The sequence below is a fragment of the Trichomycterus rosablanca genome, chromosome 18 (genome assembly GCF_030014385.1).
Source record: "Trichomycterus rosablanca isolate fTriRos1 chromosome 18, fTriRos1.hap1, whole genome shotgun sequence".
NCBI classification, from domain to species: domain Eukaryota; kingdom Metazoa; phylum Chordata; class Actinopteri; order Siluriformes; family Trichomycteridae; genus Trichomycterus; species Trichomycterus rosablanca.
The window spans coordinates 14,070,945-14,095,128 of NC_086005.1; the positions used below are offsets into that span (position 1 = coordinate 14,070,945).

At 41.2% G+C, this 24,184-nt stretch overlaps 1 protein-coding gene across 2 annotated transcripts in view; it reads left to right on the top strand.

The window, feature by feature from the left end:
* pdlim5b (PDZ and LIM domain 5b) overlaps nt 1–24,184 on the top strand; it is a 175,659-nt gene that overhangs the window by 56,994 nt on the left and 94,481 nt on the right. For both annotated transcript variants that reach the window (XM_063013956.1, XM_063013957.1), the window contains exon 3: nt 17,845–17,996. In XM_063013956.1, the coding sequence (XP_062870026.1) occupies nt 17,845–17,996 (152 nt within the window). The remainder of the gene's footprint in view (nt 1–17,844; nt 17,997–24,184) is intronic.

Here is a 24,184-nt window from a genome sequence, read left to right on the forward strand (position 1 = left end):
CGATTTGAGCGAGTTTGACAAGGGCCAAATTGTGATGGCTAGACGACTGGGTCAGAGCATCTCCAAAACTGCAGCTCTTGTGGAGAGTTCCCGGTCTGCAGTGGTCAGCATCTATCAAAAGTAGGGATGTCCCAATCACTTTTTTTTTGTTCCCGATCATTAATTCTGATCCCGATCCGATACCGAGTCTCAAACCGTTACTTGTATTTTCTAGATATTGTCTAGATAAGAACTAGATAATACTGTTCACACAGTGCACACTTCAAGTACATTACAGTTATTCAAATTAATCCAATGTATATGTTTAAGAACTGAATAGCTCTGCAGTGCTGTAGGAAAACAATGTCCTGCATCCAAGCTATTGCTTAATGTTCTTTTATTTTTACAAAATAATAAATAGCACACTCAAAATGAAGTGAAGGTTCTTTTTGAGGAAAATCAGCATCTCTGCCGTGTTAGCGGACAGCCGGTTCCTCTTCTCATCATATAATAATAAACTCGCTGTATTCGGCTGAGTGTTTATTTTTTAGGTGCCGTATCAAATTGGTAGTGATTGTAGATCGTTTGGTTAAATGATATCTGGTTTGTTTCTTATGAGCCACCGTACTTGTATGCGTGTTGTAACTGTAACAGACTTTTCTGTGGTTGTATTGTGACAATAGTTTGATGGACGTTTCTACGCGAAGTGAGTGTGATTTGACCCTTTGGGGCTTCCATAGTGCATGGAATAGCGTGCTTGACTGACGCGATGACTCTAGCTGTCCGCTATTCGGTACCGTAACAGAAGAAGTTAATAAAGTGTTATGCTCCCGACAAGTTGTGAATATACCGTGTATTTATTTCTTTATTAAGCAAGTGCATCACTACGACGCTCGGTTACATAACTAAGCCAATCAGAGTGCTTGATACTGAGATGTCATTCAGTCTTGTAACACCTAAACTCGTAAAAGCTGTGTGTTATGGTCCTGAAGTTTTCATACTGGGATTAAAAGTTATTGTTTTGTAAACCGGAGTGATCCTTGACTCACACACCATATAAATAGTAAAATTCTACAGTAATGAACGCAGCTCTGCTCCTACCGCCTCGTGAAACGCATCGCAGACATTACACTTCACTATTGGACTTGTTTCACTTTCCAATTTAAAGTATTTCCACACAGCGGACATGCTGACGTAAAACAAAGGATCGGGCTTAGGATTGGCCTTAGTACAGCCGATACCGATCAGTTAAAAAATGCCTTGATCGGCCCGGGACATCCCTAATCAAAAGTGGTCCAAAAAGGAACAGGGGTAAACCGGCAACAGGCTCATGGGCGGCTAAGGTTCATTGATGCATGTGGGGAGCGACGGCTGGCCCGTATGGTCTGATCCAACAGCTGAGCTACTGTAGCTTAAATTGCTGAAGAAGTTAATGCTGGTTCTGATAGAAAGGTGTCAGAATACACAGTGCATCACAGTTTGTCGCGTATGAGGCTGCATAGCCGCAGACCAGTAAGTTAGGAAGGTCATAGTCATAATGTTATGTCTGATTGGTGTATTATGCACTGTCTGTTTTGCTGCCAGTAAAACCAGTGCATTGCAGAAAGTGGTTAAAAGACCGATTACCGTAAGGTTTGTTATGTTTACTTTGACCCATTGAATCTGTACAATCTTTAAAAACCCAAAATAAATGTATGAAGGACTGTGTGTAGAATGTACAGTTCAGAGTTGTTATGTACTATAGATACAATTGGTTGCCTTAAAAGGCCTCAGTGTGCTGTTTTTCTTCATGCTGCACTCTGGTCGCAGTGGGGTGGAACATGACAGCGTCTCCTCTCGCGATTAGAGGTGTGGGCGATGTGGCACTAGACATTCTCAGACAGCTATAAAAGGAAAAAAGCTTGCGTGCTGCGAGACCAAATCCATCGTCCATTTACATTTACTAGCCTGCGCAAAAAGCAACACGCTGTCGCATGCCTCTCCACCGGCATGGTTTTTACGCACTGTCTGAAGAGTGGGGAAAAAAGGACGGAGCTCATCCATTTGGTCAAGTCCAGCTGCCAGATGAATGTTACGAGGTGCATTTGGTCACTTTTATACCAGGCTGATCAAAGAATTGTGGTTTCATTGGTTTCAAGTGAGATGGAAGAAAAAATGCTGGGGAAAACGTTTGCACATTATAAACAGAAGGGGCGGCAATTTAAACCAACACTAGATCGTTTCTTAACTGAGAAATGGATGAGTTTTAAATACACTTTATTTAAGTACACAGTAAAAATACACCAGCTTGTTTAAGGGCATCTTACACCAACACTGGCCTGAATCGGTTGATAAGTTTTTCCCTTTGGTTCAATTTCTTTGCACACATAAAAATGCATTAAAGTAAATCACAACAAACCCAGAGCGGTAGAGAGAACAGAGTGGCGACACTCCCATAGGGAACTGTTGTAACGGAGGCGGGACATTTTTCTGTGCAGCTTCCGGGTTGTGGAGCTCTGTATAGTTCCAAACATCCCATAGAGCCCCATTAATTTCCACTACTTATCAAGCATTTTCAGCTGTATGTTGCTTTGTTTAAAAAAAATAATGAATTTGATGTCATTAATATACTTAATCCTGTTATTGTTTAGCATTTGCTCAGCACTAAATGTTACATGTTTATCTTAATTAATAGGTATAACCGAATGTAGCTTAGTCAGTTAAGCTAAATTAATGACACTAGAGTCTTTTCACCTAAAATGAGTTGATTAATCAAGTCTTGTTACAGAAATGATCATAAAACATTAGAGCCATAATAAATCATGCTACTTTTACTTTAATACTTAAGTACATTTGAAGGTAAATTTATTTCAGTACTTTAGTGGAGGTAAAGAGTATTTTACTTTTACTACTACTTTTACTGGAGTAATATTTTACCCTGGATATCTCTACTTTAACTCAACTTCATGGTTTGTGTACCTTGTCCACCACTTACATTAGACAAAATGAACTTGTGCATATTTATAATGAATTCATTAATGTATTACATGTAGGAATCAATGATTAGTCACTCATGAAATAAGACATGAATGAAGCTATTTCATGTACCTGAAATATAATGTTAAAGGTACGTTAGTGTGTTTATCAATCTGTTCATTCAGTGCAGGTAAACCTTATGAATCCAGCCACATGGCTTAGTGTTTAACCAAAATGATTATTATTATGAATCCTCGGGAAAGTGAAGGGAGATTAGTTTATGTAAAAAACAAAACATAAAAAAACTCTTTAATCTCTGTACTGTATATCGTCTCTACTACTTAATGATATCACATTATGTAATGTATGCTTATATAATGTACTGTGTGTTAACAAGAACGACCTATTAACAAGTCATTATAAACATCAATCTTCCACTTTATATACCAGACTGACATTAAAGCAGATGCAGTAAATGTAAAGGCAGTTGAAAATACCCAGAAATTTTACAATTTTTTATTATTTAGCGTTTAATATTTCATTCACTGCTGCCTGTCCCATATGAGAACATGACAGCGCCGGGTTTGTTTGGAACTATTGGAGGGTTACATGAACCACGTGACCGCGTAGCGGCGAGATCAACTCTCTCTCTCTACGTCTCTGAACAAACCAAGTCAGAGTGTCCACTCCACTTATTGGTCAGAAGTAAATACAGATAAAAATCATGTGTTTTGATTAGGAGACAGGGGTAGCCTAGTGGGTAGAGCTTTGGGTTATCAATTGTAAGGTTGAGAGTTTGAATCCCAGCTCTGTCATGCAGCCACTGTTGGGCCCTTGAGCAAGGCCCTTAACAATCTCAGCTCCAGGGGCGCCGTACAATGACTGACCCTGCGCTCTGACCCCAGCTTCCAAACATGCTGGGACATACAAAGAAAGAATGTCATTGTACTGTATACCTGTATATGCATATCTGACAAATAATGGTATTCTATTCTATTGTTAGAGCAAATTTATGTGCAACTAAACATGAAGCAATGGCAGAGATGGTTTATGTTCATTGCTGTGAGAATAATACAAGAACACGTCCTTGCAGCTTTGAAAATATAATTTGGACAAGAAATAATAAACAGAATTAAACATAACACCGATCATGCCATAAATGACACAGATGTGTGTTAAACATAGTGTTAAATAAATGAATACATATAGATGTGAGAAATAAATAGACTAAACAGGCTAAACTACATCGACATATTGCTAAATTAGGGGCGCCCAGGTGGTGCAGCGGGACATTCCGCTAGCACATCAGCGCCGAGATTCTGAACTCATCAGTTCGGCTGGGCGCCATCTAGCGGGCATAATTGGAAGAGCCTGCAGGGTGGGATGACCAGACTATGTGGGTGGGGTCTTCAAACGATGTGTAAGGACCCTGATTGACAGATAGAGAGGCACCTGTGCAGAATGCATGGGTGGAAAAGGGTTCCGTTAAGGGCTGCACGCGAGTCGGAGGTGGCGTAAGCAGCAATATACCCACCTCGAACTGCAATCAGGGATCCCCCAGTAGCGTAAGACAAACTGGCTACGCTAAATTGGGAGAAAATTGGAGAAATTGCATTAACATAATGCTGAATTCACTTTGAGGGGACATCTAGAAAATGCTGCACTGCTTTGAGACGTTTAGCTCAAACTTATGGAGTAGAGTAGAATAGAATGCCTTTATTTGTCATATACACATATACAAGTGTACAGTACAACAAAAATCATTATTTGTGAATCCCTGCTTGTTTGTAAGCGCCTCTGTAGCAGAGAGGGTTAAGGGCCCTGCTCAAGGGCCAAACAGTGGCCGAATGGCAGAGCTGGGATTCGAACTCTTAACCTTTCGGTTGATAGCCCAAAGCTGTATTCACCAGGCTACCACTGTCCCTTGGTAGTACGCTTGGTAGTCTGGTCAGACCAAGATTGACCACAAACTCACCTCTCCAGAGTTTGTTTGGGACTGCTCTGTGATCACCTCTTCCTAAGGCTCTTGGAGCGTTTTTTTTAGCGATCACTGTGTTCACACCTACCCAAACAAATCGCACCAAAGGTAAACGAACCTGATTCAGAACTAAACAGTGCAGGTGTGTAAACATCCTAAAACCTGATTAAAAGGAATTGGGTTTGTAAACTTGTACAATCTGTGTGTAAGGGCACATGTGGTGTTTAATTATGTATATGTTGTAAGACTGACCTGAGCTTTATAGTATTTATAAAAGCAAACACTTTAATCCATGACTGACCATGAACATGTGTGTACACGTTTTTCCATTTCATGGAAGTTAAAAGATTCCCTCTGACTTTGTGAACAGACGACTTGCTCCGAAGGGTCTCCACAGCTGTTCACACCTGCTCCACCCTTCAAGTCATGTAGTCATAGTTAAAAAACTTGTGACTCACAGCGTCTGGGCAAAGTCTAGTGAGCTAATGCTGTGTAACACAGTGAGCCGGAACAGGAAGTTGTCAATCTCCTTCCTGACCTTCTCAGCACCCCCTTCAGCACAGACACCAAGGCAACCGGGGAAAATAAATAAATAAATGAATAAAAAGGCAACTCTTTAAAGCTCCTACCTTTTGTGCTCTCTTTAAGGGAGGGTTCTAGTGATGTATTGTGAAGCACTTGTCCCCTTGTGGTGAAGAGTCAATGTGAGTCAGTGCAAAAGGATTCAGAATGATTGTCTAACCAATACGATCAAGCATTTCTACTCTAGAGGGAGTCTTTACTTGTCCTACTACACCGTACTACAATTCGTTACACTGGGTTTTTTTTATGTTTAGAGTTGCTTATCCTACTGATTGCCTTGCTCTGATCTTTACCCTTCTCACCAGAGCGCCTATTGACCCTCTTAATGACCCGCATCCTAAAGAGCACGGCTGTTAATTGTTCCTAATGGAGAGCACAGGCCCTGATATAAACATGCTATGAATAAAACACTGTCCACTGGCAATACCGATGCTACTTTTATCAGGTCCACCTCTGCCCCTCACCCCAAACTTATTTTAGTACCTAATTAAGCCCACAGGGCAAATATTGTGTCATTATTAAATTCTCAAGGAGTCTGGATAACAAGCTGTGATCACAGCATTGTGCGTGTCCCTGATATATACGACTGGTATATACACAGCCATAAAGAAAGCAGAAGCCCCGGTGCAGAAGTCTCAGGACAATAAATCTCCCTTTCTACTTCCTTTTCACCCTTCCTGCTTTTTGATGCTATAGAGAGGTCACGGACAACGGTAGTGGAACTTGGACGTTATTCTATCCCTCATTTCTTTCATCTTTGTTCTATAGAAGCTCCGCTGTACCAAAGCTTTCTTTAAGATTCTGTTAAACTTAGGGATAGAAAAGACGGAACTACTACAGACCAAGGGAAAACATCTGTGTCTGATATTTGCAACTAAACACCTGAGTTATCCAAAAATATTTTGGAATAATCTGTGGACAATTCACAATGAATTTTTGAAATAATGTATACATTTTAAAGGGTTATTTGTGCCACCAAGACAAAAAAAGTTATCTGAATGACTGCTTAAATTCTTAAAAGCAGTAGGACTTAAAAACGCCATATAAACCCAGGTGGTGCAGCGTGATATTCCGCTAGCGCACCAGCGCCAAGATTCTGAACTCCTCGGTTTGAAACTCGACGTTGCCACCGGTCGGCTGGACGCCATCTAGCGGGCATAACTGGCAGTGCCTGCAGCAGACACTAATTGGCTACTGTGTCTGCTAGGGCTGGATGACCGGACTATGTGGGTGGGGTCTTCTAACGCTGTGCAAGGACCCTGATTAGCAGATAGAGACGCCTGTGCAGAATGCATGGGTAAAAAAAAGGGTTATTGGAGGAGGCATGAGCAGGAAATATACCTTCCTAGAATGCAATTTAGTGTCCCCAGCAGCGGAAGACAAATTGACTATGCTAAAATTGTGGAAGAAATGGGAGAAAATGCATAAATAAATAGAAAAAAAATGCCATATAATATATAAAAAATCAATTAAACTCTACACTCAAACAACACTACATTCAAACAACACCCTAATCCATATAAAGTCTTTTTTATTAAATCCCTATTAAGAAACATATCGACCCCTACTTTGACTTCTTTCAGCCATGATAATAGCCACAGCAGCTGACATGGCGCTAAGAATCAAACAAACAAACATCTAAATAGCTAAAAGAATCCGAATTAATTTACAATGTGAAGAAATGTTCACAGAGATGCCGTTACAAGGCCTGAATTCAGCACGCCATGCCCAGAACCCTACTGTTGTCTCTGATAAGAAGCAGTTCCTCTACAGCAATGTGAGGAACTGTATGAGGAAGTGTATGAGGTTGAATAGTCAGATATACCAAGTTTTTGGAGGAACCACCACACCCGAAAACACAATAAAGGTCTGCTGTGAATTAGAAGCTGCTGGAACATGTGTGCCACTGTCCAAAGTGAAGCAAGCGTAAGCAACATGGGGTTAAAGACTACCCAGCAAGGTGGTAGTCTTTGTATTGCTTTTTCTAAGCCATGGGTGGCACAGTGGCTCTGTGGGTAGCACTGTTGCTTCAGAGCAAGAAGGTCAAGGGTTTGATTCTCAGGTGGGGCGGTCTGGGTCCTTTCTGTGTGGAGTTTGGATGTTCTCCCCGTGTCTGCGTGGGTTTCCTCCGGGGCTCCGGTTTCCTCCCACAGTCTCCCAAGACCCTGGTTAGGATAAGCAATTTAGAAAGTGAGTCTCTACACCCATAGTAATGGGTAAAGTTAAACTAGTCGCATTTATATGGACATAGAAAAATCACCAGCTGTGGTAATAATAATGAACATATGAAACGTAGGTATCTTAAGACTGCCATGACTTGCTAACTTCTAAAATAAGTGTAATCACATTTTAAAAATGACAAAATCACATTGCAAATAAACGTTTGCTTTTGTGGCGCACTTATATGACATGAGATTAGATTTGGGTCCCTGGCTGGAATCTCATGAACGCTCGACTGTGTATAAAAACTAAACCCTCCCAAACACTTTCAGACCACAGCTTCCGTTTATTACCATCCACCTTGATCTTAATAATGAGCTAGGACAGAACCAAGTGTTTCCAGACAGTCTGTCTGGCAGTCTGGATCCTTATTAATTCTGCAGGTGCGAGCCAGGGCGTGATCGTGTCTCGGTGTGAAAGGGTAGATGGGCGGGTCAGACAGAGTGAACTGCACTTGTGATGCAGGTGCTGATTGAACAGGAGCAGCGATTGATTTACAAGCTCCATGCGTGCATGCTTGTGTAATGCTTTATGGTAACACCTGGACCTGAGTCAACCTGGTGTCGTGGTTTCAACAAAGCTCTTCCTGCCCGGGCACATCTAAACGGCCCTCAGCGATAAACACGTATTGCTGAGTGTTTGCTGTTAAGTGCTGAGATCAGTTTCACACCACCTATTGTGTGGGATTTATCTAGTGGGCACTATCTAGCGGTAAATTCAAAGTATGTAATGCTCTTAAAGTACCCTCTTTACTCAGTAGACATTAGTATTGTCACCGGGACAATCCAAAATAGTGGGATCAGGCTGCTCTTAATAGACAGATGACGCAGAGGGAGGTAGAGCTGATGTGTGGGAACATTCCATGCTGTCAGTGGTTAAAGATACCTGATAACAGCCGGGATGTTATTTTTATTGTTTGACATTTTAATGTTTCGTTTGTTGGTTGTTGCCATACTTGTGTTTGCTTGGTCGGGTTTCATTGGCATTGAATTTTAAAATGCAGGTGCGTTTATTCTTTTAACCCCTATATTAGTTAAAACCCTTAAAACCCCTGGACTGTAATTAAGGCACCTTCATGGGAGGTTTCATGGCTAAATTGGACCAGTCTGGTGGCCAATCTTCATTAATTGCACATTGCACCAGTAAGAGCAGAGTGTGAAGGTTCAATTAGCAGGGTAAGAGCACAGTTTTGCTCAAAATATTGCAATACACACAACATTATGGGTGACATACCAGAGTTCAAAAGAGGACAAATTGTTGGTGCACGTCTTGCTGGCGCATCTGTGACCAAGACAGCAAGTCTTTGTGATGTATCAAGAGCCACGGTATCCAGGGTAATGTCAGCATACCACCAAGAAGGACAAACCACATCCAACAGGATTAACTGTGGACGCAAGAGGAAGCTGTCTGAAAGGGATGTTCGGGTGCTAACCCGGATTGTATCCAAAAAACATAAAACCACGGCTGCCCAAATCACGGCAGAATTAAATGTGCACCTCAACTCTCCTGTTTCCACCAGAACTGTTCGTCGGGAGCTCCACAGGGTCAATATGCACGGCCGGGCTGCTATAGCCAAACCTTTGGTCACTCGTGCCAATGCCAAACGTCGGTTTCAATGGTGCAAGGAGGGCAAATCTTGGGCTGTGGACAATGTGAAACATGTATTGTTCTCTGATGAGTCCACCTTTACTGTTTTCCCCACATCCGGGAGAGTTACGGTGTGGAGAAGCCCCAAAGAAGCGTACCACCCAGACTGTTGCATGCCCAGAGTGAAGCATGGGGGTGGATCAGTGATGGTTTGGGCTGCCATATCATGGCATTCCCTTGGCCCAATACTTGTGCTAGATGGGCGCGTCACTGCCAAGGACTACCGAACCATTCTGGAGGACCATGTGCATCCAATGGTTCAAACATTGTATCCTGAAGGCGGTGCCGTGTATCAGGATGACAATGCACCAATACACACAGCAAGACTGGTGAAAGATTGGTTTGATGAACATGAAAGTGAAGTTGAACATCTCCCATGGCCTGCACAGTCACCAGATCTAAATATTATTGAGCCACTTTGGGGTGTTTTGGAGAAGCGAGTCAGGAAACTTTTCCTCCACCAGCATCACGTAGTGACCTGGCCACTATCCTGCAAGAAGATAAAAAAATCCTATGAAAAATTTTATGGCTTAAAATCCCTCTGACCACTGTGCAGGACTTGTATATGTCATTTCCAAGACGAATTGACGCTGTATTGGTATATGTACTGTATATATATATATATACAGTGTATCACAAAAGTGAGTACACCCCTCACATTTCTGCAGATATTTAAGTATATCTTTTCATGGGACAACACTGACAAAATGACACTTTGACACAATGAAAAGTAGTCTGTGTGCAGCTTATATAACAGTGTAAATTTATTCTTCCCTCAAAATAACTCAATATACAGCCATTAATGTCTAAACCACCGGCAACAAAAGTGAGTACACCCCTTAGTGAAAGTTCCTGAAGTGTCAATATTTTGTGTGGCCACCATTATTTCCCAGAACTGCCTTAACTCTCCTGGGCATGGAGTTTACCAGAGCTTCACAGGTTGCCACTGGAATGCTTTTCCACTCCTCCATGACATCACGGAGCTGGCGGATATTCGAGACTTTGCGCTCCTCCACCTTCCGCTTGAGGATGCCCCAAAGATGTTCTATTGGGTTTAGGTCTGGAGACATGCTTGGCCAGTCCATCACCTTTACCCTCAGCCTCTTCAATAAAGCAGTGGTCGTCTTAGAGGTGTGTTTGGGGTCATTATCATGCTGGAACACTGCCCTGCGACCCAGTTTCCGGAGGGAGGGGATCATGCTCTGCTTCAGTATTTTACAGTACATATTGGAGTTCATGTGTCCCTCAATGAAATGTAACTCCCCAACACCTGCTGCACCCATGCAGCCCCAGACCATGGCATTCCCACCACCATGCTTGACTGTAGGCATGACACACTTATCTTTGTACTCCTCACCTGATTGCCGCCACACATGCTTGAGACCATCTGAACCAAACAAATTAATCTTGGTCTCATCAGACCATAGGACATGGTTCCAGTAATCCATGTCCTTTGTTGACATGTCTTCAGCAAACTGTTTGCGGGCTTTCTTGTGTAGAGACTTCAGAAGAGGCTTCCTTCTGGGGTGACAGCCATGCAGACCAATTTGATGTAGTGTGCGGCGTATGGTCTGAGCACTGACAGGCTGACCCCCCACCTTTTCAATCTCTGCAGCAATGCTGACAGCACTCCTGCGCCTATCTTTCAAAGACAGCAGTTGGATGTGACGCTGAGCACGTGCACTCAGCTTCTTTGGACGACCAATGCGAGGTCTGTTCTAAGTGGACCCTGCTCTTTTAAAACGCTGGATGATCTTGGCCACTGTGCTGCAGCTCAGTTTCAGGGTGTTGGCAATCTTCTTGTAGCCTTGGCCATCTTCATGTAGTGCAACAATTCGTCTTTTAAGATCCTCAGAGAGTTCTTTGCCATGAGGTGCCATGTTGGAACTTTCAGTGACCAGTATGAGAGAGTGTGAGAGCTGTACTATTAAATTGAACACACCTGCCAGGGCTCTAGACTAACTTTTTGCACTGGTTGCACTGGTGCGCCTAACTTTTTTTCTTAGGTGCACCAGCACAAAAGTTAGGTGCACCAGCACCCTAATTTTCAACTGCATCGCATTTAACACCTTAGTTTTACAGGTTCACTTGTTTTTTCGCTGTCCATATAGGCAATATTGACTTGTAAATGATTAAATAACAGTCTGGTCAACATGGCCTCGTCTGTTGATGTTTGTTGCTGTCTGCCGCTGAAAGGCAGTGGGGAGAGGGGACCCATGGGCAGTGCATTTACTGCGGCATGTAATGTGTTTTATAGATGCATTGTGCTTTTCATCCTTTCAATTCAAAATGTATTAGAACCAGTCACAAATACAATTTTGACGGCCATGGTTTTCCCATGCTCTTTACAGTTAATTATAGTATTATAATCTCATTATAGTACACTATTATAAAAATTATAACAATAATAATAGAGTATATCTATTCATGTATGTATGTATGTATGTATGTATGTATATACAGTGTATCACAAAAGTGAGTACACCCCTCACATTTCTGCAAATATTTCATTATATCTTTTCATGGGACAACACTATAGACATGAAACTTGGGTATAACTTAGAGTAGTCAGTGTACAACTTGTATAGCAGTGTAGATTTACTGTCTTCTGAAAATAACTCAACACACAGCCATTAATGTCTAAATGACTGGCAACATAAGTGAGTACACCCCACAGTGAACATGTCCAAATTGTGCCCAAAGTGTCAATATTTTGTGTGACCACCATTATTATCCAGCACTGCCTTAACCCTCCTGGGCATGGAATTCACCAGAGCTGCACAGGTTGCTACTGGAATCCTCTTCCACTCCTCCATGATGACATCACGGAGCTGGTGGATGTTAGACACCTTGAACTCCTCCACCTTCCACTTGAGGATGCGCCACAGGTGCTCAATTGGGTTTAGTCCATCACCTTTACCTTCAGCTTCCTCAGCAAGGCAGTTGTCATCTTGGAGGTTGTGTTTGGGGTCGTTATCCTGTTGGAAAACTGCCATGAGGCCCAGTTTTCGAAGGGAGGGGATCATGCTCTGTTTCAGAATGTCACAGTACATGTTGGAATTCATGTTTCCCTCAATGAACTGCAGCTCCCCAGTGCCAGCAACACTCATGCAGCCCAAGACCATGATGCTACCACCACCATGCTTGACTGTAGGCAAGATACAGTTGTCTTGGTACTTCTCACCAGGGCGCCGCCACACATGCTGGACACCATCTGAGCCAAACAAGTTTATCTTGGTCTCGTCAGACCACAGGGCATTCCAGTAATCCATGTTCTTGGACTGCTTGTCTTCAGCAAACTGTTTGCTGGCTTTCTTGTGCGTCAGCTTCCTTCTGGGAAGACGACCATGCAGACCGAGTTGATGCAGTGTGCGGCGTATGGTCTGAGCACTGACAGGCTGACCTCCCACGTCTTCAACCTCTGCAGCAATGCTGGCAGCACTCATGTGTCTATTTTTTAAAGCCAACCTCTGGATATGACGCCGAACACGTGGACTCAACTTCTTTGGTCGACCCTGGCGAAGCCTGTTCCGAGTGGAACCTGTCCTGGAAAACCGCTGTATGACCTTGGCCACCATGCTGTAGCTCAGTTTCAGGGTGTTAGCAATCTTCTTATAGCCCAGGCCATCTTTGTGGGGAGCAACAATTCTATTTCTCACATCCTCAGAGAGTTCTTTGCCATGAGGTGCCATGTTGAATATCCAGTGGCCAGTATGAGAGAATTGTACCCAAAACACCAAATTTAACAGCCCTGCTCCCCATTTACACCTGGGACCTTGACACATGACACCAGGGAGGGACAACGACACATTTGGGCACAATTTGGACATGTTCACTGTGGGGTGTACTCACTTATGTTGCCAGCCATTTAGACATCAATGGCTGTGTGTTGAGTTATTTTCAGAAGACAGTAAATCTACACTGCTATACAAGTTGTACACTGACTACTCTAAGTTATATCCAAGTTTCATGTCTATAGTGTTGTCCCATGAAAAGATATAATGAAATATTTGCAGAAATGTGAGGGGTGTACTCACTTTTGTGATACACTGTATATATATATATATATATATATATATATTTTTTTTTTTTTGTGTGTGTGTGTGTATGGGGCTCTAGTGTTAGTGTAATCTTAAATAAAGTGCATTATATTATCGGCTTTACTGGATCTTTTACACAGATTCCCAAAATCGATTGCGGTGCACTCACAGTGTATTTTGATTACATGTATTCTAACACTTCACTGTCTTTTAGTTATTTTTATATTTTACTTAACGAAAATATTATTGTGTTTTTACTTTCGCTATCGTCGCACTTAACCGCTAGCATTAGCCTATTGCTACTAGAGGGTCGGCTCACCACTGTTACGGGTCTCTTGCTGTGTGGTGATGAATGTGTGGGAATAAAAGCACACGACAAGGTAGACTTCACTGTAACGGTTTAGTCAGGACTTCAGTAAGCGTTACAACACTTTAAACTGCCTAGCTCCAGAAACCGAACTTTTATACTTTGGCCGTCCGGCGAGTCTCATATACAAAACTAAACTAACTGAACGTCCGGTGCTGCATTCTGATTGGTTGAGCTGAATGTCGCTCACATATCACCGATACAATATTGTCCCGCTCTTCACTGTCTCTGATTGGTTTAGACCATGATATGGGCCTGATGTGTGTCTGTTGTTGAACCACGGGAAGACTTTCAGAGTAGCGGAGACTTTTTTCCCCTTGAACTGCTGGTCGCACCGGTGCGACCTGAGATTTTTTTTAGTCGCACCATTGAGAAATTAGGTCGCATGTGCGACCAAATTGGTCGCACTCTAGAGCCCTGCCTGCTCCCTATGCACACCTGAGACCTAGTAACACTAACGAGTCACATTACATTTTGGAGGAAAAATGACAAGCAGTGCTCAATTTGGACATTTAGGGGTGTAGTCTCTTAGGGGTGTACTCACTTTTGTTGCCGGTGGTTTAGACATTAATGGCTGTATATTGAGTTATTTTGAGGGAAGAATAAATTTACACTGTTATATAAGCTGCACACAGACTACTTTTCATTGTGTCAAAGTGTCATTTTGTCAGTGTTGTCCCATGAAAAGATATACTTAAATACCTGCAGAAATGTGAGGGGTGTACTCACTTTTGTGATACACTGTATATATATTTACTTTGTGTGTAGATGGAACATACAGTGGTACCTTGTAACTCGACGTCTCCTAAACTTAAGATCTTTGAAACTCAATGTCAGAGAAATGTGTACCCTTAAATTCAACGTTTCCTTTAAACTCAATGTGTTCAGTTTGTTTTTAAAAATTGTATTTATGCCGCTCAGGTGGAGCAGCAGTAAAAACACACGCTGTTCACCAGAGCTGAGATCTCGAATACATCGTATCGAATCTTGGCTCTGCCCGCCGGCTGAGGCTGAGCGGCCACATGAACAACGATTGACCTGCTGTTCAGATAGGGGCGGGCTTAAGTTAGTGTAGGTGATAAGATGTTCGATTGCTGTGCACGTGTCGGAGGGGGCGTGGAGCAGCCTCGTCCTCCTCAATCAGGAGCAGGGACCAGCATTAGTGAGAGGATGATTGACGGGCAGAAATTGGATGTGCTAAAGTGGGAGAAAAAGGGGGGGGGTGTAGTATTTATTTAATTTTAAATTAACAATCGCTTTGTTCAGTGCTCGACTTGAGCGGTGCAGTAAAACGTCATCAAAGTGTGCATAATAGACACAACTGCATTTGTGTGGAATAACTGTCAAATGTATTTGTGTTTAGCTGGATTTTCCTCCTATTTCACTTTTAAACTAGTGTTACAGCTCGGGGTGCTGACAAGTTTAAGAATCAGATTTTTATTTCAGTGTTTTTATATTATATTTGTGTTATTTTCAGTGTATAAGTGTTAAAAATAAGCCCACTATTTACCATAAGCCTAAAATATATGCAAGTTCACTGGACCATGGAACGCATTTATAGGTTTCCCATACATCCTTACAGGAAAAAATACCTTGAAACTTGCAGTCATACTAGTGAGCAATATCAACGAGGAATTACAAAGCTGAAATTTGGGAGCATTGTTACTGCATTTTGGTGAAAGGACTGTCCAGATAATCCTAGTTTGAGGGATGAAAAGGATTGACCAGTGGTTCAACCTGCAGATACTATAGGCCTATTATTACTGTATGTAAAATGCTGCCTGTTGTCTCAATGCAGCTTGCCCTCTTTTTTAGTCATTGTTGCCACAGCTGGTTGAAAACTGATCTCTTGATTGGGGCTGTTCACTATATGTGTGACCAATTGGGTGACCGAGTTCAGTTCCTCATAATGCCTCAGTCATCTATTTCCAGGAGTACTAGAGAGCACAACTGGTTTTGCTCTCTGGGTATAATGGAACACTAACAAGCCTTTGGTATTTGTAAACTCATGTAAATGAAAGGTGGTAGTTGATGTCCACCTCTAAGAGCATTCAGCTGCCCTGTAATGATGTAAGAGCTTCAGTTAAAAGAAAGGCAGTGGCTGGCTTCTTTCATAGATGAATGGCTATTGTGCTATATAGAAGAAAGTGCATTAAGTTCATTAGGCAGTTCTTTTAGTTGAAGGCTCATTCCACCAAAGGGCAAGACGGAGCGCTTCACACTGCACAACAATAGCAGAACACACAGGCTGTCATTTCACTGACAAGCCGCCGCCCCCCAACCTCCCCCCCACACACAATAACTTAAAGATCTTTCTCACCCACCTTTTCTTGCACTTGACTTTATATTATATACTACCACATTTGTGTATACACCGATCAGCCATGACTTTAAAACCACCTCCTTGTTTCCGCACACGTCCATTTTATCAGCTCCACTTACCATATAGAAGCACATTGTAGTTCTACAATTACTGCCTGTAGTCCATCTGTTTCTCTGCATGCTCTGTTAGCCCCCTTTCATGCAGTTCTTCAAGGATCAGGACCCCCAAAGGACCACTACAGAGCAGGTATTATTTAGGTGGTGGATCATTCTCAGCACTGCAGTGACACTGACATGGTGGTGGTGTGTTAGTGTGTGTTGTGCTGGTATGAGTGGATAAGACACATCAATGCTGATGGAGTTTATAAACACCTCACTGTCACTGCTGGACTGAGAATCGTCCATCAACCAAAAGCATCCTGCCTAAAGCGCCCTGCGGGCAGCGTCTTGTGACCACTGATGAAGGTCTAGAAGATGACCGACTCACGCAGCAGCAATAGATGAGCGATCGTCTCTGACTTTACATCTACAGGGTGGACCAGCTAGGTAGGAGTGTCTAATAGAGTGGACAGTGAGTGGACAGGGCATTTAAAAACTCCAGCAGCACTGCTGTGTCTGATCCATTCATACCAGCACAACACACACTAACACACCACCACCATGTCATTGTCAGTGCAGTGCTGAGAATGATCCAGCACCTAAATAATACCTGCTCTGTGGTGGTCCTGACCATTGAAGAACAGCATGAAAGGAGGCTAACAAAGTATGCAGAGCAACAGATGGACTACAGTCGGTAATAATAGAACTACAAAGTGCTCCTATATGGTAAGTGGAGCTGATAATATGGACAGTGAGTGTAGAAACGAGGAGGGGGTTTTAATGTTATGGCTGATCAGTGTATATGGTTGTAATTGTCATTCTGCTGTATACTAAATATTTAAATTTTATTCTACTTAAATTTCTCTCATGGGGATCAATAAAGGAATCTTAAAATTGCGGAAAGACTCTCTTTAATACCCTCTGTGATACCGGGCTACCAGGACGCTAGCTGTAGCGCATGAGTCTCTGCTATAAAAATGACAATTGTTTAAACTGGTGTTATTCCTTTATGGTTTGCTTATGGCATCAAGTGGCTCTTGGTTCAATCCTAGCGAGGCTGAGAATCTTCCCATCAGTAATGTGTAAGTGTCTGTCAGGTCTAATCTAATAAAGCAACAGGCTCTGCTGCATACTGAAGCTCTGAAAAAATGAATTCCCAGTAGATTTACAGCCTTAATAAATTCCTCTGTCTCAGGCTGGTTCATTTTGTACTGCCGCTATCCTTCAGGGTAATATTTCATTTCAGTCCAAATGAGTATGTACATGTACTCTAGAAAGTCTTATTTGTTTTGTTATTGGGGTAATGTCTCTCTCTCATAGTTTGTTTGACATTTCTTGGAGGTGTTTTGCATGTACGCACAAGGTCCATGACATACTACTTTCACCGTGTAATTTAGTTGTCAGAGATCCCCCCCCAAAGGTTTTTCGAGCTCTGTTTGGTTTTCCCCTGTTTTCACCTCAAAACGACCAGCATATTGGAAACCCCTCCTGCTGTGTTATTCCAAACCATTTTAAAGCACACTGCTGACTGATGGCATTGAAAAACACAGTGTTAGTGGTGCCTATTAAAAGCTTTTAGTGAACTGCATGAATGTTGGGGTACTCACCGATCCTAATGTTCCATTCTCATCTCACTGTGTGTTTGTTCTGCGCAGCTGACTGATGGAGGGAAGGCGGCTAAAGCTAAGATCAGCGTGGGAGACGTGGTGCTGTCCATCGACGGCGTGAGCACAGACAGCATGACCCATCTAGAGGCTCAGAACAAGATAAAAGCCTGCACTGGCAACCTGAACCTTACTCTGCAAAGGTACACGCACCATGAATACTCACAAACCCAGATTAATCAATCATAAACATGCATCATGTTATTTGTTAAGAAAAATGTAACTTAAAAAACACACTGCAACTATTAGCACCTAATTTGTGCAGTTTGTTTTTACTATAATGCTTAATTAGCAAGGAATCTAATTCTTCTTGGTTCTTGGGTCCTCTTATGTGTACTGATCTCTTCAGCTTACCTAACAGTTTTTAAAGAATAGAATAGAATGCCTTTATTTGTTATATATACAGTACCAGTCAAAAGTTTGGACACACTTTCTCATTCCTGTGGTTTTTCTTGATTTTTTTTTATTTTCTACATTGTAGATTAATAATGAAGACATTCAAACTATGAATGAACACATATGGAATTATGTAGTGAACAAAAAAGTGTTAAACAAACCAGAATATGTTTTATATTTTATATTCTTCAAAGTAGCCATCTTTTGCTTTGATGACAGCTTTGCACACTTTTGTCATTTTCTCAATCACCTTCATGAGGTAGCCACCTGGAATGGTTTTCAATTAATGTTTGTGCCTTGTCTAGAGTTAATTTCTGGAATTTCTTGCTTTTTTAATGTGTTTGAGACCATCAGTTGTGCTGTGCAGAGGTAGAGTTGGTAAAATATAAAACATATTCTGGTTTGTTTAACATTTTTTTGTTCACTACATAATTCCATATGTGTTCCTTTACAGTTTGGATGTCTTCAGTATTAATCTACAATGTAGAAAATAAAAATAATCAAGAAAAAGTGTGTCCAAACTTTTGACTGGTACTGTACATATACTAGTTTTCTTCGCATCAGAGTGGTCAGAGCGCAGGGTCAGCCATTGTACGTCGCCCCTGAAGCTGAGAGGGTTAAGGGCCTTGCTCAGGGACCCAACAGGCTTCATGACAGAGCTGGGATTTAAACCCTCAACTTTTCAGTGGATAGCCCAAGGCTTTATTCACTAGGATTCCACTGTCCCTTACCATTGGAAGGGTTTTAGGTCAGGAGATGGAATGACCATGGCAAAAGCTTCAGCATGTTTCTACCAAAAAAAGGGATTCTGGAACCAAAGAATGCTAGGGTTCAGCGCGAACTGTGACGTCATCTGTGTTCATGTCAAATTACAGAGGTTAGGGTGTTTTCACATGAGAAGAGGCAAAACCGCTTTTGTGCTGCTCTGCCATCGTTTCCTATGGAGTGTGGCGGTGCCGCTCAGCTTGCAACAGTTCTCCCTTTCTTTATAAATGCAGATTACATTTTCAAAGCGCCTCTAATAAGACAAACTTATTGATATAACACAATACAAGCGACACAGGCAGTAGGAACAATGCTTAATGTGAAAAATAAATGTAGTGTTCCTATGTCTTTCTTTTAGTACATTAAGCCATGTTAAGCTTTTTTTATGTTAAGCATTTTCGACTCTCCTGGAGAAGTCGATTCTCAGTGTTTCTCAGCACCCCGAGATGAGTAACACAAGTTTAAAAGTGAAACTACCACACACTGAGGAAAATACAACCAAGCATATACAGTAAGTATATATGGATGCTGTCAGGGTGGATTTGATATAACGTAGCTCAAGCCAAGCGTGGAGAAAAGTGACAGTTTGTGCCGAGGCACGCAGTGAGCGAAGCGCAAAACGCTCTCAGGTAAACTATGCGCTCCGGCACCTTGTTACCACTCTTCACATTCGTTGCAAAACGCCCACCGTTTGTGATGCATTCTTGGTTTCCAGAAATCACCAAAGTTCTAAGAAGCTCGAACAGAACAGTTTAATAACTGGTTCTTTTGGTTGAAAAGCGCTATATATGCAATGCAGCAGTACACCCTGGACACAGAGTGCTTAAGTTATTTTATATATGTTATTTTCTAAATTCTATTTTGGGCCAAATGTATTTTCCTTTGGTGAGAATGATTCCTTGTTTTTGTTTCTCTACCGCTGTATTGATTTTAAGACTAGAACGACTACATAATCAATCAGCATCAGGACTAACAGAGAGAGATAAGATTGTGTGGATAGGCGTTGTAGTGTAGCAAGCAGTAGAAAGTGTTGTTTGGTTAACTGAGAGATCTCTGCCATGCTTTACCCTTAGCAGGCCTCCTCGCCGGCATGCAGGGTGTAATGCAATCACAATGTTTGGGTTAAGTGCTCTCTCTTGTTTCAGCTTGCTCTTAAAGAGCTCATCAAACTGCTTTGTTCATCATCTCTGCTTGCTTGGAACTTATCATTGTTGTCATTTGGGGTATTTGTGGTTTAGACAGTTACTATGGAGAGTTGTGATGGGATTTCCTTCCAGCTTACAGTGCAGATCTGTTGTGAATGCATTTTTGCTCTGTTTAAGTCATTTAAGCTCAAGCAGGATTAGTATGCATTCCTTTTGTTTGTCTTTTGTGCCATATTCAAACTGTAGTTTGAATGTGAATGTAGTGAGGAGTTATTGCTGATATTAAACTATAAAACCCATCGCTATTTACTCATACAAGATTTTGTGACACCAATAATAGTGTGTGTATACAGTAGGGATGTCCCGATCCAGATCAAAGATCGGGATCGGGGCCGATCAAGGCATTTTTTAAATGATCGGAATCGGCTTTACTAAACCCGATCTTAATCCCGATCTTTTGTGTTACGTCAGCATGTCCGCTGTGTGGAAATACTTTAAATTGAAAAGTAAAACAAGTCCAACAGTGAAGTGTAACGTCTGCAGTGTGAGCGTTTCTCGAGGCGGTGGGAGCAGAGCTGCGTTCATGTGTGAGAGTGTGTGTGAGTTAAGGATCACTCCGGTTTACAAAACAACGTAGTGATGCACTCGTTTAATAAAGAAATAAATACACGGTATATTCACATATTGTCGGGAGCAGAACACTTTATTAACTTCTTCTGTTACGGTACCGAATAGCCGACAGTTGAGTCAAGCACGCTATTTCATGTTCTATGGAGGCCTAAAGGTTCAAAACACACTCACTTCATGTACAAACGTCCATCAAACCATTGTCACAATACAAGCACTTTAAGAACTGGCTTTCCTTCATAACAAAAGAGCCTTTCCATTTTATTTTGGTATTCAGGTTTTACTGTAATGCTTTTAAGTAACTTTTTTTTTTATTCAAGTTAAGCTGCTACACAGATTTCTGTTCATTTTTAGTGTATCACTGCATTAAACATTTTTTTTCTTTGAATGTAAAGTTTAAAGTAAAACTGTAATTATCTCACTCATTTTTATTGATTTTGTAAAAATACAAAAACGTATATAGCTTGGATGCAGCATTTTTCCCTACAGCGCTGCAGTAGTTAAACATATACATTGGATTAATTTGAATAACTGTAATGTACTTGAAGTGTGCACTGTGTAAACAGTATTATCTAGTTCTTATCTAGACAATATCTAGAAAATACAAATATCGGTTTGAGACTCGGTATCGGATCGGGATCAAAATTAATAATCGGAATCGGTATCGGGAACAAAAAAACGTGATCGGGACATCCCTAGTATACAGTAGGGTCTATATACAGACCCTTGACTTACGAATTTAATTGGTTCCAAAGGGCTGTTCTTAATCAAAATGTTCGTAAGTTAAACCTACAGTATTTTTCCCATAAGAAAAAATTTAAATAGAATTAATCCGTGCCAGACCTCCCAAACCACCTCCTTACCTAACCTTTATAATGTCTTAAATGGTCTTTTTTGTTATAAATATAAAGTATAAAGTATATTTTCCCTTAAATCTCAAATTATAGAATAGACATTCCTGTAATAAACAATAATAAACAACAATACACAGTAGTACTGTACTGTACATAAAAAACACACATCACATTTTAGTACAGTACATGTGCTGTACCATCCACCATAATACATTTCCTTCTTTTTTTCAATAATGTTTTCATTTTCTCACCACTATGCCTTCTTTGGGTCCATTTTAATATTGAATATTACAAAATGTAAAGAAAACACCGGAAAACAGTCGACGGTGGCTAAGTGGGTAGCACTGTCGCCTCACAGCAAGAAGGTCCTGGGTTCGATCCCCAGGTGGGGCGGTCCGGGTCCTTTCTGTGTGGAGTTTGCATGTTCTCCCCGTGTCCGCATGGGTTTCCTCCGGGTGCTCTGGTTTCCTCCCACAGTACAAAGACATGCAAGTGAGGTGAACTGGAGACACTAAATTGTCCATGACTGTGTTCGATATAACCTTGTGAACTGATTAATCTTGTGTAATGAGTAACTACCGTTTCTGTCATGAATGTAACCAAAGTGTAAAACATGACGTTAAAATCCCAGTAAACAAACAAACAAACTTTATAGTTTTTCAAAGGAAACTGAAAACCCTCATGATGATAAAGCTCTAATCAGTAAAATAAAAGTAGACATTTAAGGTAGAAACGGTATGCAAGTAATGTCTATAATAAACCTTTATTTGAGTTCTATATCTGTTGATGTACCTTTTCATTGTGTTTATTGCTTAAGGGCATGTGTGCAGGTGAATAGTAAAAAAGGTAAATAATAGGGTATCGCTGTAAATCTGACATTTGGTATGTGAAACAGCAGTGGATTAGATCAAATAAAAAAGGACCTTGGCTATGGTACAAAAGCTAAGTGGGGTCAAGAGAATGCTAGGTCTTTTATTCTGGAGTTATGGGCTTTTTGGAAGGAAATTAGGAGGAAGGAATGTTGTGCAATACCTCTGGAATCTCTCATTAAAGGTTTTAGGACATTTTTCTTAGCTGTTCTGCATTTATCAACGAATCTGTGAAATTCATCAGTCCTGACCTGCTATCAACCGAAGCCTGATTCAGAGTTCCAAGTTTGCTATTAAAAATAACATCCAGAGGAGAGGTTTGCTTAGAGGTCCCACAGAGGTATTTTAGCTTTATTAGCTAAGCATTAGAAATAACCCAGAACACTACTGCCTCGAGTCGTCAAAACAATTATTCATGAGTGCTTAATAGTCCGTCTGACTACTGACTCTGCTGCGATGGCTTGTGCTAATGTACAACCGAGATAGATATAGGATTTCTTTTTATTAAAGCTCTTAAAGCCATTCAATACATGGTGTGAGCACATTTTAATGTTCCATATAAAATCCATATGATTGAATATCCAGCCTAAATCATCTGGTTTACAGTGTTTATGTTTCTTTTCTTTCTTTTTTTTTGCTCTGCACGCTCTAGTGTTTCAAATGAAGCTTTAGTAAAGCAGAGCATTAGTAAAGAAAAAATGTGAAAATCCATCATATGGACACCTTGTTTGGTCAAACTATAAAATTTTATGCAGTGATGAGATATATAATAGAAGTCTTGTTTTTTATTTGGTTTTTGTAAGGAAAAGCTTGAGGTTGTTTTTAAATCTAACGAGGGGTAAAATTTTCCCCGGCACAGGTGCTTGAGATCTTACAGAAACTTGAGACTTGCTGTTTAGCAGCCCTGGTTGTTTCAACACAGCACAAGATCTGGTCAAGTGCACTAATGATCAAATTGACTAAAGGTTAAGATATGTCAAGTCAAGTCAAATTTATTTGTATAGCGCTTTTTACAATGAACACTGTCTCAAAGCAACTTTACAGCATCCTGGACCAACAGACTAAAAACCCCTGTTGAACGAGCCGAGGGCGACAGTGGCAAGGAAAAACTGCCTTAAAATTACAGGAAGAAACTCTGCGAGGAACCAGACTCAGCAGGGACCCCCATCCTCCTTGGGTGGCCTGGAGGATAATTTAAATGAAAAGGGATTTACACAGATCATACATGTTACTAAAAGTTATAACTAGCAAAAATACTAATAAAGTAAACGAGCAATTGGAGTGACTGGTTAAAATTAGTTAGATTAGTTTAATTAGTTAGATTCATGATTGTGTTTGTGTATTTGTGATTGTGAAAAGCCTGTCTGTTTATGCCTAAATTCAGTAAATCATGCATTTGGTGGACAGTAAGATGAATGCTGAGTGCCATCACTTTGACCCCTACCAGTACTAGTTAACCTGAGGTTAATACTGGGCTTGCTGTGGGCCTTCTTCTTACTAAAAGGGTAAAATATACCAGCGGAATATATATATATATATATATATATATATATATATATATATATATATATTCTATTTTTTTCCTTTTTCTTCCCCTTTTTAGCGCATCCAATTGTTCAATTTGCATCGTGCTTCCTCTCTGTCTATGCCGAACCCTGCCCTGACCGAGGAGATC